Consider the following 17825-nt stretch of genomic DNA (forward strand, 5'->3'; position numbering starts at 1 on the left):
CCGAAACGGTAAACTTCAGGAGAGGTTCAGGGAGCCTAATAAATTGGTTAACATTTGGTGAATCTTTTTACTACAGCTTTTTTTTAGAGACCCTGAAAAATAAAAAGCAGGACATGCATTGACACTTCAACGTAAAAGCAAAAAAATATTGCATTAGATTTATCGATTCGCCGGTCTAGAACTAAAGCATCATCCAGCCTTTTTTGAAAATAATCTAAACTTGACTAACAAGTCAAAGAATTCCTTACTTTTAAGCTATTCAAATGTTTCATTGTATTTTTCGAATTCCAACACCGCACCGTTTAACCTGCTGCGTGCTGCCGATACCCGGAGGGGAGGAATTGTATTAGTATGACAGCGTACCGCCAATCTGAGTTCTGACCAGTGAATGGGAATAAGATCTAACAGATAGAATAGTTGATGTTTATTTAAGGAAAGAACGGTGAGCCGTAGGCGTCCCCTGTGCCGGGGTCACTCCATCCCTATACTCTAGTTTTTAGCGTCCTTTATTACAAATTTTTATTTAAATCTTAGAACTCAAAAAAGTCTTAAAAATGTCACGGATTAAAAAAAGATTTGAACTGCTTAAATCTATGATAGCCCTGAAAGAGCAGTGATAGTTTTAATTTGTTTCGAATTTTTGATGCTAAACCGGGGGGGATCAATACCTTCATTTGTTATTTTATTTAAAGCCCAGGTGAAAACTTAAGTTCAGATCAACGAATCTAAGCCAAGAATACATTCTAGAAGTCATGAGTTGAAAGTATATTCTTAAACTATTACAACCAAGGCCATATCTTGCTTCTTTCATCGTTCACTCTTCAACTTTAGCAAAAAGATGAAAATAAAATAGTTTAAATTGTGCATATTTTCCGAAACTATGAAAATATAAAGTTATCGAATTTCGCATTTTACCACATCTCCCGAAAATTGACTTGGATTTTCGGAAAAAAAGAGAGGAATAAAATCAAAATTCAACCAAATCCACAATTTTTTTTTCAAATTTACGGTACGATTTTTGATTTTGATTCATATTTAATTACAATTAATGGCTAGACCTATCACTAAGAGATTTCTTTCACAGAATTAGAAGATTGTACCTCTGAATTTTAGACCTCTATTACTGGAGTTTGAATTTGTATCGAAGTCGGATTACAAATTTTGACTCTAGATTTCGCTGTAGCGAGTTTGTTTTATCTCTTGAATTCAGTATAATTTTGGACTTCTGGTCCAGATGCCACCAAATATCAAAAGTGTGAGTTGCCGCCCCTCCCCGTTGTGATACCCCTGCCCATTAACAGGAAAATATAAAGCAAAATAAACTTGCATTTACATTAATTGTGGCTTCTATTGTATAAATTTTTTCCTTGTTAAGCCCTCCAATCTGGGTCTAATTTAAATGCTTTAAGGTACTTGTAAGAAGCACTCACCCCCCCCCCAAATGAACAGAGTCGGTACTTCTTGTTTGTTCTACTGAGCACAAAGCACAAAAGTTTTCTTTGTTATTGTGATATCCATTGGGTTTAAAGTTATTGTTCTGAAATTGCTGGGTTTTATTGAGTACAGTAATAGGTTTTACGAAAAGACAAATACGGAGGGAGGTGAATGCTATCGTTTATCTAAAGGAGCACGTTCCTTATTGAGTTCTAAAGGTCTTTAAAAGACTTGTCTGTTTATTTAAATGTGAGAAACATCTTCTTCGGAATGTTTTGGACAGATTTGAAACTCCTTCCTAATAAAAAAGGTTGGAATCAACCAGCATCATGCCGTAGGAAAATTGGTAGCCTGCCCTCCGAAGTCACGAATTCACATTCTGGTAATTTGTGTTAATCAATGTTGGCAGACGTAGTATAATTATGCGAAATGTAACAATTGGGAAACCACAGCATCCGGGTATGTTCCTCTGAGCCATGATAGCTTTAATTTGTTTCGAATTTTCGGGTTTACGAGTTTTTTTTTTAAATATAGAGGCTACCCAAAATTTGCTGGGATTTCGGAAAAAAATTGAAGGAATAAAATAAAAATTTAGTATTAAATTCTAATAAATCCATAACCTTTTCTTAATTTTCGGTGCGATTTTGATTCAGCCTTAGGTTCATTTAATAGCCAGGCGTTGCACTAAGGGCTCCTTCACAGAATTTACAAGTTGTACCTTTTAATTTGGGACCTGTAGTATGGGGCCTTGGAATTTATTTTGAAATTGGATTGAAATTTTGACCTTGGAATCCCAATGTTGAAACTTGTTTTTTTTTTATTCTGTTCAATTTTTGAATTATAGTCCAATTTGTCACCGAATCTCAAATTTTGGGTTGCTACCCCTCCCCGTTGTGACACTCCTGCCTATTACCAGGAAGATAATAAGCAGATTCAACTTTCATTTTTAGTCATTGCGGCTTCCATTGTTCAAATTGTGTCATAGTTAAAGCATCCAAACTGGGTGTACTTTAAATGCAATAAGTGAAATGTAAATAGTAGATCTCTGTTGTTTTTCTTTCTCTTTCCCCAAATGAACCTAGTTTGAAGTTTTTCTGTATTCTACAGCACACAAAGAACAGATGATTGCTTAACTATTGTAATACACATTGGGTTTAAGGGTATTATACTATGATTGCCTTGTTTAATTGAGTACAACGAACAGTGACACGATAACACAAACACGGAGCAAAGTCAAGACTACCATTTATCCGAAAGTAGCACATGCCCTTGGATTTATAAAATGCTTTAAAAGACATGTCTGTTTCTTTGAGTTTGAATGACATGTCTCTCGGAGTATTTTAAATAGATTTGAAACTCTTCACTAATAAGAAAATTTAACTGACATGAAGCCGCCCGAGAAAAATTGGTGACGTGTCTTAACTTCTTAAACATTCACGACTTCACATTGATGGTAGTTTGCGTTTATCAATGTTTATCAAAATTTAAAATTAGAGTGGAACATGGATAAGCCTAATCAATTGAACTACACTCATGGTAAAGTAGAAAGCGAATCTCAAAAGTCTGTAAATTGTGATTAGCCTGATTTCTGTTTATCTCATCAAATCCTCTGCAGCAGCCCTTAATTACCTGATGAATGAACATGACCCTAGTCGTGAGATAGTTTATAGCAGGCTTATTCATCAAATTATTAGGTCATTAGAGTGTGTGGGGAATGATATAGGCTACTGCTGGTATGGGTTCCAGTACATGTTCAAATTGCTGAACATGAATCTTCTGATAATATTGCTAACTGGGGTATTCTAAATGGCCTGAGTATTATTCTGAAACCCACACAAACTAAATATATAACGTGTATTTATAATTTATTAGCCTATGTGATAGGGATGGTATTGAATATGCAATATTAGAAATTGTGCAAACCCAATGATACTCCTTTATGATTATAGGCTACCATCTGATGGGCTGGTACATGATATTGGATCTGTTGCTGCTACTATTTTTAGATTAAGGACAGGTCATGCAAAAACTCATTCAGTTTTGCATAAAAAGGGCAGAGTTAGTTCTCCTTTCTGTGATATTTGGAATGACTTTGATGTGTTAGACATAGGCTGATGAAGTGTAGAAAATATGATGTTCAATGTACTTCAAAGTTTAATTCTAAAGCATTTTGCAAAAGTAAAACAGTTCAAAATAGGGATGATACCTTTTTGTTGACAGTGAATAGATATAAAATTATTTAACTGGATATTTTGTACACATATACAGTGTTCATCATCAGCAGTAAAACTAAAAGACATGAATAAAAATAAACAAAATTTATACCTAATAAACTAATTACAGTGTTCATCATCAGCAGTAAAACTAACAAACATGAATAAAAATAAACAAAATTTATACCTAATAAACTAATTACATATAGTTTATTGCTCTTATTTTTATATTTTATAGCTGGGGCAAATCTCTTTGACCTTTTTAGTTCCAGTTCATTAGAATTATCTGACATATTATGTAGACAGAGGTCATAGCTCTTAGGTGAGGTGATATTTACTTTATTTGACCTCAGTTAATTATCATAAATTGAGTTCAATCCATTGAACTCAATTTATTTTTAAATTCTGGAAAGGATTAGACTTCTGTAGAACAACAAAGTGGGGTTTATAAAATCCCATGTACTTGTGGAAGCTCTTATGTAGGATGTACTAACCAGAATTTAAAAAGGAGATTGCTACAACATCATAATTCTATTTCATCATCTTTAAAGCAAAATACCAAACCTAAAGATTTCACATTGGGCCTCTTGGAACAAAATAAATATAATTTTCCAAATCATTTTATTTTGTTTGAAAATGTTTCTTTGATGTCTAGGGACCAAGGTTTAAAGGAAATTTTCAGGGAAACAATCAAAATTAAAAAAACTCTATTCAAGAATAATTCCATAAACAGAGATACAGGTGAATTTGGATTGAACTCAATTTATGATAATTTACTGAGGTCAAATCAAGTAAATATTACCTCACCTAAGAGCTATGACCTCTGTCCATGTAATATGTCAGATAATTTTAATGAACCAGAACTGAAAAAGTTCAAAGAGATTTGTCTCCGCTGTTGCATTGAAAAAAATAAGAGTAATAAACTATATGTAATTAGTTTATTAGGTATAAATTTTGTTTATTTTTATTCATGTCTTTTAATTTTACTGCTGATGATGAACACTGTATATGTGTTTGAAATATCCAGTTAAATAATTTTATATCTATTCACTGTCAATAAAAAGGTATCATCCCTATTTTGAACTGTTTTACTTTCATCATGGAAAGGCAGTGTGGTCTTTGAAGTTATCTATGCATTTTGTAATCAGTAAAATTCTAAGTTGTGCAAGTCCCCTAAGTGGTCCCATAGAAAGGCTGTATCCCTATTGACTTAAGTATTTAAAAAATACAATTTACATAATGTTCTATAAGTTTTGTGTCTTTATTGTATTTTATGTATGATTTATTTGATTTATCTAAATTTTTTAATTTTTTTTTAATTTTATTTTATATATAACTAGATATGTTGGGTAAATGTATCACAGTTCATATAATTGACTTACCAATAAAGTGAATATACCACTTGATGCCTTTTTTTGTGCTCTTTACAAATATAATTGTTGCTTCTAGCCTATCACAAATTCAAATTTAAGCACTTTTTGACCTAACCTAACTATAAATAATTTTGGCAATGACAAAATGTAGTATTATTTTGTCTAAAACAACCAATAACTCATACTTTTATGGAAAATTTGTCATTTTAACAGCTCAAAAAGTGCTTCAAAAGTACACTTTAAATAGAGTTATATCAGAAAGACAATTTTAGAATTTTAGCTCTCTCTCTCCTTTCCAATGCTCTTGACTGTTTAAGGATTTGAACCCATTCTTTTAACTGTGTTATGATAAGCTGACAGTTGTGGTTACAGTGGTTGAAAGTCATTATTATTCATCAATCATTACAGCTTTTGTTTTTTCAGAGACTTCTGCAACTAGTTTCTTTAATAAAATCTGATCACTGTATTCAAGTGTTGATCATAGTATTATTCCTTTCAAAATTACATTAACTTGATTCCACAATCTTTTATAGATTTGCCTCAAATTCTGAATATGGCTGAACTCATCACAACTTCTGAGTGTTTTTTAATCAAAAAAGGTAAGTTATATAGTTATATTCTCTGTAACAGAGTGAAATGAAATCTGCTTTGCTCTAGAAAATAATTTTGACTTTTTATCCTTCTTACTCATTAAGTGGTACTAAGTATAAAAAAGTGTATCTGCATATGCACTTGGATCTTACCATTAAGAGCTGAAACATTACAAACAGTGGCAATTTTGTGAAACATTAACTGCTTTTTTTCTCCACATATAAACTCAATTTGTCATCTGGCAAGAATAATTTTCTCCCACTCTCTCTTGTGTTTAGGTATGATGAGCAAAATGCTAGCACAAAAGTGTGGTATTAATGAGGCAGCAAGATCTTTTATAAGTATAATATAGGTAATATTGAATTCAGATGGGAATATTAAGCTAAAAATATGTAAGAGAGGGATAAAGTTAGTTGAATTCAGCTGCTTAACTTTGGGAGGCTGCATTTGTTTTTTACATTTTGGGAACTATTCCACTTGATGCAGAAAACCCCAATTGATTGGTATTTTGGGTGCATCTAACTCTGTCAAAAAAGTTCTTTGTTTGTTTGATTAAAATTATTTATTTTCTTTATCTTTGTTTAATTATTGAGTTGTCATTTTTTTTACTCAATTAATTATGGCACTTGGTATTAACCAAGTGACATATAGCAATTGCAAGTTCTGTTGGTCGGTCTGTCTGTCTGTCTGTCTTGGTTTTGCGAGTTTAGGCACTTCCAGATAAGCTAGGACAATGCAATTTGGCAGGCGTATCAGGAACCAGACCAAATTAAATTAGAAATAGTCATTCTTCCCAATTCTACCATATGGGGGGGTTGGGGGGACAGTTAATTTGGAAAAATTTGAAAAGTTGAAGATTTTCAACTGACAAGTGGGTGATTGGATCTTAATGAAATTTGACATTTAGAAGAATATCGTGTCTCAGAGCTCTTATTTTAAATCCTGACTGGAACTGGTGACATTGGGGGAGTTTGGGGGGGTCCTAAAATCTTGGAAAACGCTTAGAGTTGGAGGGATTGGGGTGAAACTTGGTGGGAGAAATAAGCACAGGTCCTAGATATGTGATTGATATAACCGGAATGGATATGCTCTCTTTGGGGGAGTTGGGGGGGGGGGTGTGTTAATTCTGAAAAAATAGATATTTTTAACTTACAAAGGAGTAATAGGATCTTAATGAAATTTCATATTTATAAGGATCTATTATTCTAAATCCTGATCCAGTGTCATCAGGGGGAGTGAGGGGGGACCAGAAATCTTGAATATAGCTTTAAGTGGGGGGATCGGGATGAAACTTGGTGGAAAAACTAAGCAAAAGTCCTAGATACGTGATTGACATAACCGGAAAGGATCTGCTCTATTTGGGGGAGTTGGGGGGGGGGGGTAATTGAGAAAAATTAGAAAATATGAGGCATTTGTAACTTACAAATAGGTGATCAGATCTTTATGAAATTTGATATTTAGAAGGATCTTGTGCTTCAAAGCTCTGGTTTTAAATCACGTCCAGATTTGGTGACATTGGGGGGAGTTGGAGGGGGAAACTGGAAATCTTGGAAAACATGAAAATTGAGTTTTCTATATATACGAAACTTGATATATAGAAAGATCTTATGTCTCAGATGCTCCATTTTCATTTTGAATTGGATGTGGGGGCATAGGAGGCTGGGAGGGGGAAACAGAAATCTTGGAAAACACACAAAGTGGAAAGATTGGGATGAAACTTGATGGGAAGAATAAGCAAAAGTTTTAGATACATGATTGACATAATTGGAAGGGATCCGCTCTCTTTGGGGGAGTTGGGGGGGGGGGGGTTGTTAATTCAGAAAAATTGAAATATTTTTAACTTAAGAACCTGTGACCAATTCTTAATGAAATTTGATATTTAGAAGGAACTCATGTCTCAGAGCTCTTATTGTAAATCCTGACCAGATCTGGTTACACCGGAGGGAGCTGGGTGGGGAAAGAAGAAATCTTGGAAAACGCTTAGAGTGGAGAGATCAGGACGAAACTTGGTGGGTAGAATAAGCAAATAATGTAGATACATGATTTACGTAATCGGACTGGATCCGCTCTCTTTGAGAGAGTTTTTTTGGGGGGAGGGGTCTAGTGCTTTGGTGAGTTTGGTGCTTCTGGATGTGCTAGGATTATGAAAATTGGTAAGGATGTCAGGGACCTAAACAAATTGACTTGAGAAAGTGTTTTCTCCGATTTGACCATCTGGGGGGGGGTTGAAAGGAGAGGAATCATTAGAAAAAATCAGGTATTTTTAACTCACGAGTGGGTCATTGGATCTTAATGAATTTTGATATTTAGAACAAACTTGTGTCTCAGAGCTCTTATCTTAAATCCCAACTGACATTAAGCCTCTGATTTTCCTTTAAGTGGAGTCTATTGATTCTTAGAATTTTGCTTGAGCTCAAGCCATATGAGCTCTTGGCTCTTCCGACCTCGTTACAAGTGCGATATGAGCTGTTAGCTCTTGTTACTGTTGATTTATGCCAATCCAAAACCTGCTATTTTAATGGATTTCCATGAATTTCGTTGAACGTTTCAGTCTTTTTTTTAATAAAAGCATATTGTCAAAACGATTTGAGAAAAAACCTGCAAATACATCTGATTAAATGTATATACATATATTGAATATACATGTAACATCTGTATATTTTATTTTAACATAACTAAAAGAAAAAGCATTTGGATTTGTTTAGTAAGATTTAATTCTGAATAATTCTGAATTTTGTTGAATGTTTCAGATTTTCTTATGCTTTGTAAGATGCAGATTTTAAAAACGTTTTTGAAAAAAAAACCTGCATATACGTCTGATTTAATGTATATATGTTATATGTATTTGTTATACATGTTTAATGTATATATGTATGTTGAATATACATGTAACGTCTGTATATTTTTTTATTTTTTAACTTAACTAAAAGAAAAAGTAGTTGAATTTGTTTGGTAAGCTTTAATTCTGAATATTTTCTATGTCTGTTTGATTTAAATTTTGTTTTAGAAGTTGATGATGCTATACCAGATGACAGTGTGAAGACCTCTTGCATTCCAAACCTCTTGTCTCTGAAACATGAAGATGTTCCTTTCCTTTCCTTACCCAGCGATTCAGGACCACATAAGTTTGAATATGACACCCAGGGATTGGAAGCCACATGTCCTGACAATAAAGGTACATCTCATATTTTTTGTCATTTTAGATTCCAAGTTATCAGTTAATATTTTATGCAACAAAAATTAGACAAAGGGACTTAATCTTAAGATACAACTTGTTTGTGCAGGTGTTTACCGAACTGTTTTTGTGGTCTTACATGAACGTTTCCAAATATTGTCTTGAAAGTAGTTGGGCAAATGTTGAGAAAGCCTGATAATAAGCCATAAATCTATAGATTTCTGTATAGTTTTCACAATTCACTTTTATAGTGTTTACCTCTCTATGTAAATTAATATATATATATACCAGGTGTATGTAATAGATATAAATAGTATGTAAATATATTTAATAATATGCGAGTGTTACAAATGATGTAATTAATATTTAAATCAGATATATTAATATGTAAATAAAGAGTTGCATATGGAAAATTCAGAAATGAGTTGAGGGATCTATTTTAGTGGTTTTCTCTTAGAAAGGGCACTAGAACGTTTAATTTTCAATCAAAATAGCTCCTTTAAAAGTTTTATTGATATTAATAGCTATGATATAGCAGCACTGCCTGTGATATCGATTATACTCCCTTATTTACACCTGCCTGCATATAGTCTTTTTTCTTTTTTTTTATTGAAAATCCTCCTTAACGTTTTCTGAAAGTTTCATGTTAAAAACTTTAATGTGATTAGTTACAGTTGGCGTAAAAGTAGTGTTAAATTTATACGTAGTGGCTTCTAATCAATTCAAAATCTGCCAAAACTTGACCGGAAAGGTATAAATAAATAATGTAAACCGTTCTTCAGATATTACTTTGTTATCCCCTTGACAATCTACATTCTCATAGTTTGTTATGATTTATTTCCATATCTGCCTAATTAATTCTTTAGAGCTTATCCTTAATACCCTTAGCTTGTGTAGTAGCAAAAGTTGTAGTAGCAGTAAAATTAATAGTAGTAGCCCTAGCTTTAGTAGTAGTATGAGTAGAAGTAGTAGCATTAGGATGCAAATATTGTGTTTTCGTTAGTTCAAAATCACCCACAACAAGCCTTTTAACTTTCAACTAAACACACAAAATTATTTTTAAGATGTTGTCGACATGCCCTTATTACAACCTGCATACAGACGGGGTATTTTGACTGTTTCAGTGGGATTAATAATAGTTGTGGTAGCAGAAATATTGCCTGTTTTGTTAATTGATCATGACATTTATCATTTCCTGAAAATACCAAATAAGTATACTTAGTCATTTTCTACTTACACCTATTTGACAACCCGCATGCACATAAAGTGCATTGATTTATTTGGACACTCCCCTCAACATTCTGGGATAGGCTCACCTGAATGCTTTTCATCTTTTGGAAAGTAAGATACCAATCTTGCGCAATAATATATAAGCCACCATATGTAAACGATGAACGAATTACCTAGCTTAAAGCCCTTGCCCTGATGGCTGTAGGGGTTTTGGCATCCTCAAAGGCATAATTACTGGACTTTTCAACAATTTTGAACAACATAGCTGTCTCAGAATTTTGATTTTGGATGCGTTTTGGGAAATGAGGAGTGTGGGATGAAGGGCTGGTTGCCTCTCAATAAGTTTTGACACTAAAAATTCTCATTAAATGAGCCCCATCCAAAGTTCATACGACTAGTCATTCCATAAAACCTTATATACCCCTAAAGGATAACTTACAACCATTGCCCCTTGGCTCTGTTTTTTTTTTTTTTTTTGTCAAGCCTGAAGGCATTGTTAATTGTTCTTTGAACTATTTTGAACAGAATGTTTGTTTCCAAATTTCAATGAAACTTGTTTGGAGAAAAAAGTGCCTCGGGGGGGGGGTAGCTGCACTACTAATAACACCAGATTTTTCAAAAAGTATTGTATGACTGGTGTTATTAAATATATGACAAGCTAAAGTAGTATCAAAGGAATTATTAGAACTATTAGAAACTAAGACTTTGTGTATGTTTTCTTTATTCAGGTGCATGTATTAATACTGATGAGTATTAATATTAACTACTCATTGCAGCATCCATCTATCTGAGGCCAACACGGGGATAAACATTCTTCCTCCACCTTAGTATCGATTTCCCATCTGGTTTCGATATCCAATCGAATGAGTCCCGTGGAAATCATTCGATTTGGAAAAAAAGGGCATGGGGGGACAAGTTGCCTTCCGTTTTCTTTTGACTCTTAAGAAGTCCACTAGAACTTTTAGTTTCCAATCAAATGAGCCCTCTTTGAAGTTTATATGAGCATCCCTTTCATAAGAACCATATATGCCCCATGGGTATAACTTACAACGCCTGTTTGGGGCCCTGGGGGTTGTGTAACACCGGAGTTTTGTTATCTGACCTTTGAACTGTTTAACAGAAAATGGCTATCTCAAAATTTGTATCGGATGGGTTTGGGGCGGGGACTGAGGCCTCTCTGAAGACTAGACGAGCATTCCTTTCATAAGAACCATAGACGCCCCCAGGATATAACTTACAACACCTGCCCCGGGAGCTGGAGGAGGAAACCAGAGATTTTAGAAAATGCTTATAAATGTCGTAGATACGTGACCGGACTGGATCCGCGGTCTTTGGGGGAGTTAGATGGTGGGGTTCAGTGCTTTGGCGAGTTTGGTGCTTCTGGACGTGCTAGGACGATGAAAATTGGTAGGCGTGTCAGGGAGCTGTACAAATTGACTTGATAAAGTCGTTTTCCCCGATTCGAATATCTGGGGGGCTGAAGGGAGAGGAAAAATTAGAAAAATTTGAGGTATTTTTAACTTGCGAGTGGGTGATCGGATCTTAATGAATTTTGATATTTAGAAGGACCTCATGACTCAGAGCTCTTATTTTAAATCCTGAGAGGCATTAAGCCTCTGATTTTCTTTTTAAAGCAATCTATTGACTCTTAGAATTTTGCTAGGGCTCATACCATATAAGCTCTTGGCTCTTGGCTCTTCCGACCTTGTCACAAGTGCCGTATGAGCTCTTAGCTTTTGTTGACTCTTAAAAAGGGCATTAGACAGACATGCAATGAGACACTTTTATTATACATTTTGTCAATATACAAAAAACCACATCAGCGTCTTTAGAAAGTCAAAGACTTGTTAGTAGTGGCTGATAAACATTCAATGAGCAACATTAACAAAAAAAGGAAATGAAATGAGACAAAAAAGTGGGAAAAGAAAACAAAAGGAAAATAATGAAAAAGAGAGAGAGAAGAAAAAAATCCTACTTGAAAAACAAGACAATAAGCCATACCATTTAAATTATTTACTTAAAAAAACAAGACAATAAGCCATACCATTTAAATTATTTACTTAATCTCTTCCCAGAAGGTGGTTCTTCAGTCTACTCTTAAACTGGCAAACTTTTACTGATAACCTTATACTCGTTGGTAACGAATTCCATACTACTGGTCAAGCAAACCTGGAATTAAAACTTGACCTTTGAGAGCTGCGACACTCATCTACCTAATCATCCATATTTTTAGTCTCATAACTGTGGTATGAAGAATTCCTTGTATACATTTGACAAAAATTTCAGGGGACAAATCATAAATACTATGAAATACAAAAATAGCAAGTTGATAATCATGAAGTTGGCTAACATTTAAGAATCATGAGTTTCTTATAACAATTACCTGTATCATTGTCATTGTGGACATAATTTCCTAATATTCTAATAAATTTATTTTGTAAAACACGTTTAAAATTTGTATAAAACCCACTAGTCCATATCACACATCCATAAGAAATATAAGGCATCACAATGGAATGATAAAGAGTTAAAAAGGCAGAACGGGGTAACTAATTTTTCTCAGACGCCGAATCAGACCAAGCCCTTTAGATACCTTAGCTGTCACCTGATCACTATGTGCTTTCCAACTCAGAGTTTGATCAAGGTGGAAACCAAGGTATCTCACCACAGCTACTTGTTTCAATGGCCTATTACCAAGAAATCTTTTTCCACTTAAATCAACCGCACTTCCTGTCCGACTAAACAACATAAAATGAGTTTTTAAAACATTTAACAGCTTGTCTATTTTTTCAATTGAGATGATTGCTATATATAAGGCATTGGAATTTATTAAATCATATGGGTATGTCCAGAGTTAGATGATATGCTCTGACTCAGCATCAGCCCTTAAGTACCTGATGAATGAGCATGAACCAATTCTTGAATTAGTTTGTATTATCCACCAAATAGTTAGGTCGTTAGAGCTTGTGGGAAATAATATATTTCTAGTCTGGGTCCCAGCACATGTGGGAATTGCAGGAAATGAATCTGCTGATATAATGGCAAAGTGGGGTATTTTAAATGGTCAGATTATAAGTGTAAAACCCGCTCAAAATGAATATTTTGCACGTATTTATAAGGTGTTATGTGATAGAGAGACCAATAGTTTTATTAGAAGCTGCAAAAATCCAATTTCAGAACTTTATGATTATAAGGCACCACCTGATGAACTTGTGTATGATGTTAGATCTGTTGCTGTTACTGTTTTTAGATTGAGGACAAGTCATGCCAAAACCCGTATAGTTTTACATAAGTGAGGGAGAGTTAGCTCGCCCTTCTGTGATATTTGTAATGAGTATGATGATGTTAGGCATATTCTTATGAAGTGCACAAAATATGCAGCACAAAGAAATTTGTTCAGAAACCAAATTATGAAGTATTTTGGTGCTTTTACAATGAGAGCAATCCTAGGTAAGGCTAAATCCCCTAAGTGGGTCCAAAGAAAGACTATGCTGTTGTTGACTAAGTATATAAAGGGTTTTAATCTGCATAACATTCTCTGATTTTTCTTTCTTTCTTTTTAAGTCATAATTTATTGACTTTTATATTCATTGTATTGACCTTTCTATTTCGTATTTATGTTTCCATTTATAGATGTTTTAATTGTAGTAACTGCATTAACTTCTATTTTTATTGTACTGACTTTTTTATCTACTTGTTTAATCCTGTATTTTAGCTTTATTTAAATCTGTGTATGTTTCTTTTCACAGATATTTTAAGCAATATTAGCAGAATAGAGGTGTTATATACATACTAGTGCCAGTGATTTAAGCAAGAACACTCTGTACAACGTCCTCTCCCAAGACATCTTAAGTGTTGACGTGGCCTGTGCCAAAATTTTATTTGTGTGTTTTTAAAAGTGACGTGGCTTCATAAGCCCAAATTTCAAAAGAGGATCGCACGGGTACGAGCGGTTGATTCGCTCAAACGTCAACTAAACAACAACAAACAACAAGAACTTTATTTTGTAAAACCTGAACTTGTTTAAAATTTGAATGATAGAATGATAAAGAGTTAAAAAGGCAGAACGGGGTAACTGCTTTTTCTCAGACGCCGAATCAGACCAAGCCCTTTAGATACCTTAGCTGTCACCTAATCACTATGTGCTTTCCAACTTAGAGTTTGATCAAGGTGGAAACCAAGGTATCTCATCACAGCTACTTATTTCAATGGCCTATTACTAAGAAATGTTTTTCCACTTAAATCAACTGCACTTCCTGTCCGACTAAACAACATAAAATGAGTTTTTAAAACATTCAGTGATAAACATTGGAGCCATCTGACCTAGGCAACACTATAGCGTTATTTCTGATTCTTCTTTTTTCAAGATCTATTCCCCTCAGGGCCGCCAGTCAAGCGGGATACTCCCGGATGTAAATGAGGATGAACGTATTGCGCACACGTGGATGTTACATCATAAAAATATAAATTTAAACGCACGTGTTATTGTTTTTTTAGCCTCGCTAGCTGTGAAAACTAATGACGTTTAATCCATATACTACACTAAAGCATGAAGAAGACAATAGATAAAGGGTTGATTCAGTTATATTTATGTAATACATAGAAGGCAGTGAGAGTGAGTTTGAAGACCCGGTACCAACCGGCCTATAGGCCTTAAACTGCTGGGGACAGACACCTCAAGTACCCGCACTTCCCACTACGTAATTTCATAAGGAGAACCCTTTGATTGCTGACTGGAGGATATTTCATTTTTAATAAAAAAAAAAGTATCTTAAAGTGTCTGAAGTTGTCAAGAATTGTGCGTGTTCTTTTTTTTTCTGTGCCCTTTTTGTTTTTCTTTTAATTTTTTTATACCCCTCTTTAGTGCATTTCTGTTGTATGCAGAGGGTAACAATCCCGTAAAATATATAAATATCAGTATAATACATAAAATACCAGTAAAATACGTAAAATACCGCAAAATATATAAAACAATAAAATAGGTATAATATCAATGTTACGGGACCCCTAAGGCTACGGTAAAATCTGTAAAATGCCGAATTTTACTTTTACCATTTACAACACTAGGCTGACGTAGTATTCAACTTTGCAGTTACCCCCAAATATGTTTGACTTCAACAAATGATGTGCATTCTTTTCTTTTTTCCTCCTTCATAACTTGTTTTTAAACTTGGTAGACTTCTTTTTATTTTCAGGTCACTTGTCATCAAGCGTGTCTGGACTACACTTACAGGGAAACACGTCACTAGTTGCTTCAAAGAATTTATCTGCCAATTGTTTCTCAAATTCATTTGCTTTGGAATCTAAAAGAAAAAAACTTAAAAATTCAGACAACATGTTTGAAAAGTCACCTTCAAAGTAAAAAGCATAGAAAATCGGAGAGACATCAAAGAACACGTAAAGGTGAAAAGATGTATTGTGGTTTATGTGAGAAATTTTTTTCTACAGTGCAAAATCTGAATCGGCACCTAAGAGTGCATACGGGTGAGAAACCTTTTAAATGTGATGTATGTGACAAGAAATTTTCTCAAGCGGCATCTTTGAACATGCATCAAAGAGTGCATACGGGTGAGAAACCGTTAAAATGTGATGAATGTGACAAGAAATTTTCTCTAAAGCGTAATTTAAACACGCATCAAAGAGTGCATACGGGTGTGAAACCTTTTAAGTGTGATGTATGTGACAAGACCTTTTCTCTAGCAGCAACTTTAAAGACGCATCAGAGAGTGCATACGGGTGAGAAACCGTTTAAATGTGATGTATGTCACAAAAGCTTTTCGCGGGTACATAATTTAAACACACACAAACGAGTACATTCGGGTGAGAAACCGTTTAAATGTGATGTATGTCACAAAAGCTTTTCGCGGGTACATAATTTAAACACACACAAACGAGTACATTCGGGTGAGAAACCGTTTAAATGTGATGAATGTGACAAGACCTTTTCTCAAGCGGCACATTTGAAGAAGCACCAGAGAGTGCATATGAAAGAGAAATCATTCAAATGCGATGTATTTGAGAAATCCTTTTCTCATCGGGAGTCTTTGAACAGGAATAAAACACATCATGCAGATGATAAACCTTTTAAATGAGATGTATGTGACAAAGCTTTTTCTGTAGCGAATATTTTGGAAATGAGGCAAAGAATACATACATGTGAGAAATTGTCGAAATGTTTTACTTGTGACAAAACTTTTTCTCTACAGCATAATTTAAACACACAACCAAGAATACATACGGGTGAGAAACCGTTGTTGCATTTGATAAAACCTCTGTGACAAGACTGCACACTGATGAGTAACCTTTTAGATGTAATGTATGTAAGAAATGCTTTTCTTTACTGGACTATTTGAACGTGCATAAATTAATGCATACAAATGAGAAAACTTTTAAATGTGATGTTTATAAGAAAAGTGTTTCCTACATTGAAAGTCTAATAGAAGTCTACAGTATCCAAAACTTAAGCGTAAGATAAGAGATAAGATAAGATAATATTTATTTTCAAAAGACTATCACAAGCTCTATAGAGCCGAATTCACTTTATATGTCAGTAAAAGTTAAGGAAAAAAATTTCAAATCAGTATATTAAGTCAAACAATTGAAAATAAAAAGAAATTAAAAAGGCAAAATCATCAAAGATAAAGGGCAAATCAGTAAACTTGACAATTGAATTACAAAAACATTACAGTAAATAAAAAATAAAAACGGCAATAGAGGAAAAAGGGGAATTTGGCAAGTACAAAATCACGAATTATTATTATTAAGGTGTTCCAGAATAAAGAAGATAAAACTTTTACGAAACCTCTCTGTAACAGCATCGATCGGAGAGTAATAGATCGGCAATAGAGGAAAAGGGGAATTTGGCAATTAATCACGAATCATTGTTAAGGTGCTCCAGAATAAAGGGTATAAAACTTTTGCGAAACCTTTCTGTAACAGCATGGATCGGAGAGTAAGTTGGGATTGCTAAGGAGGCTGACCGGGGGAGTCAGAGTCTAATGGGATTGTGAAAATCAGGGAGTAAGTCCTCAGTACGGGGATTGGAAATGACTGATTTAGCGAAAATCCTTTCTTTTAAGGTGGTAATGCTCGCAGCATTAAGGAGGAAGGAGTATGGAATTTTGCCTTCTTTGTAAATGATCCTGAGCGAACGCTTTTGGACCGACTCGATTTTGTCACTAAGTTCATTTGAAAGTTGCGAATGCCACACCGGACATGCATATTCCAATAACGGCCTAATAAAGGATAAGTAAACACGGAGATAATGTATCTTAGGACAATTAAATTCGTTTAGCAGCTAAAACATGGATAGTGAAACATTTGCTTGTTTAACAATGTTGGAAACATGTGTGTCCCACTTAAGATCATTTGAAATTGTGACACCAAAGAGTTTAACATGTTTCACTAGCATTTCGCGTGGCATCGGGTCGCAAAAAACAGGATTGAAGCGTATTAAGCGTATTAGCGTATTGAAGCGTATAGGAATTGAAGCGTTTTAGTAGAAACTTAAGCGTTTTATAAGTAGGATTTTGAAGCATCCAAAAATTGTCCCAAGTAAACTAAGTATCATCAGTTCAAATATTTCTCATAAATTTTCACTCAAAATGTTTTTTGTTTTTTTTTGGGGGGGGGGGGTATGCGTTTTTCGCAAGAATGTAGTAATAAGATTGCAGTAAAAAAGAGTACTTAGGATAAACTTAGTCTTATTGGGACTCAGGAGTTCCACTTTGGCAACGGTGTTATTCAACCACTTTGTGTCCTTGGCCCAAGAAAACCCGAACGCGCGAAAAAGAACTGAAAACACCATGG

General features: G+C 34.3%; 1 protein-coding gene and 1 long non-coding RNA gene across 4 annotated transcripts in view; one reads left to right on the forward strand and one right to left on the reverse strand.

The window, feature by feature from the left end:
• The first annotated feature begins 1907 nt into the window (after positions 1-1907).
• On the forward strand, positions 1908-17104 carry LOC136041655 (uncharacterized). 3 transcript variants are annotated; one of them, XM_065726366.1, is made up of 4 exons: positions 1908-2970; positions 5554-5619; positions 8619-8786; positions 15212-17104. In XM_065726366.1, the coding sequence occupies exons 1-4, from the start codon at positions 2937-2939 to the stop codon at positions 15376-15378; spliced, it is 435 nt and encodes a 144-aa protein (XP_065582438.1). In that variant the 5' UTR covers positions 1908-2936; the 3' UTR covers positions 15379-17104. The 3 variants fall into 3 exon arrangements, with proteins under 3 accessions (XP_065582438.1, XP_065582439.1, XP_065582441.1); XM_065726367.1 differs by having other exon boundaries at positions 2897-2970; positions 8622-8786; positions 15212-15432; XM_065726369.1 differs by lacking the exon at positions 5554-5619 and having other exon boundaries at positions 2921-2970; positions 15212-15432.
• The window catches only part of LOC136041659 (uncharacterized), a 91048-nt gene continuing 88267 nt past the window's right edge, over positions 15045-17825 (reverse strand). The window contains exon 2 of the long non-coding RNA XR_010621087.1: positions 15045-15319. This is a non-coding gene — a long non-coding RNA (uncharacterized LOC136041659). The remainder of the gene's footprint in view (positions 15320-17825) is intronic.

The sequence above is a fragment of the Artemia franciscana genome, unplaced genomic scaffold, assembly GCF_032884065.1.
Source record: "Artemia franciscana unplaced genomic scaffold, ASM3288406v1 PGA_scaffold_32, whole genome shotgun sequence".
Classification (NCBI taxonomy): Eukaryota; Metazoa; Arthropoda; class Branchiopoda; order Anostraca; family Artemiidae; genus Artemia; species Artemia franciscana.

Bases quoted from the DNA above. Each gene is read 5' to 3' on its own strand.
- LOC136041655 (XM_065726366.1), top strand. From the start codon at position 2,937: ATGGATAAGCCTAATCAATTGAACTACACTCATG. The intron at 2,971-5,553 runs GTAAAGTAGAAA...AATCTTTTATAG, and splicing joins TCAATTGAACTACACTCATG to ATTTGCCTCAAATTCTGAAT. The intron at 5,620-8,618 runs GTAAGTTATATA...ATTTTGTTTTAG, and splicing joins GTGTTTTTTAATCAAAAAAG to AAGTTGATGATGCTATACCA.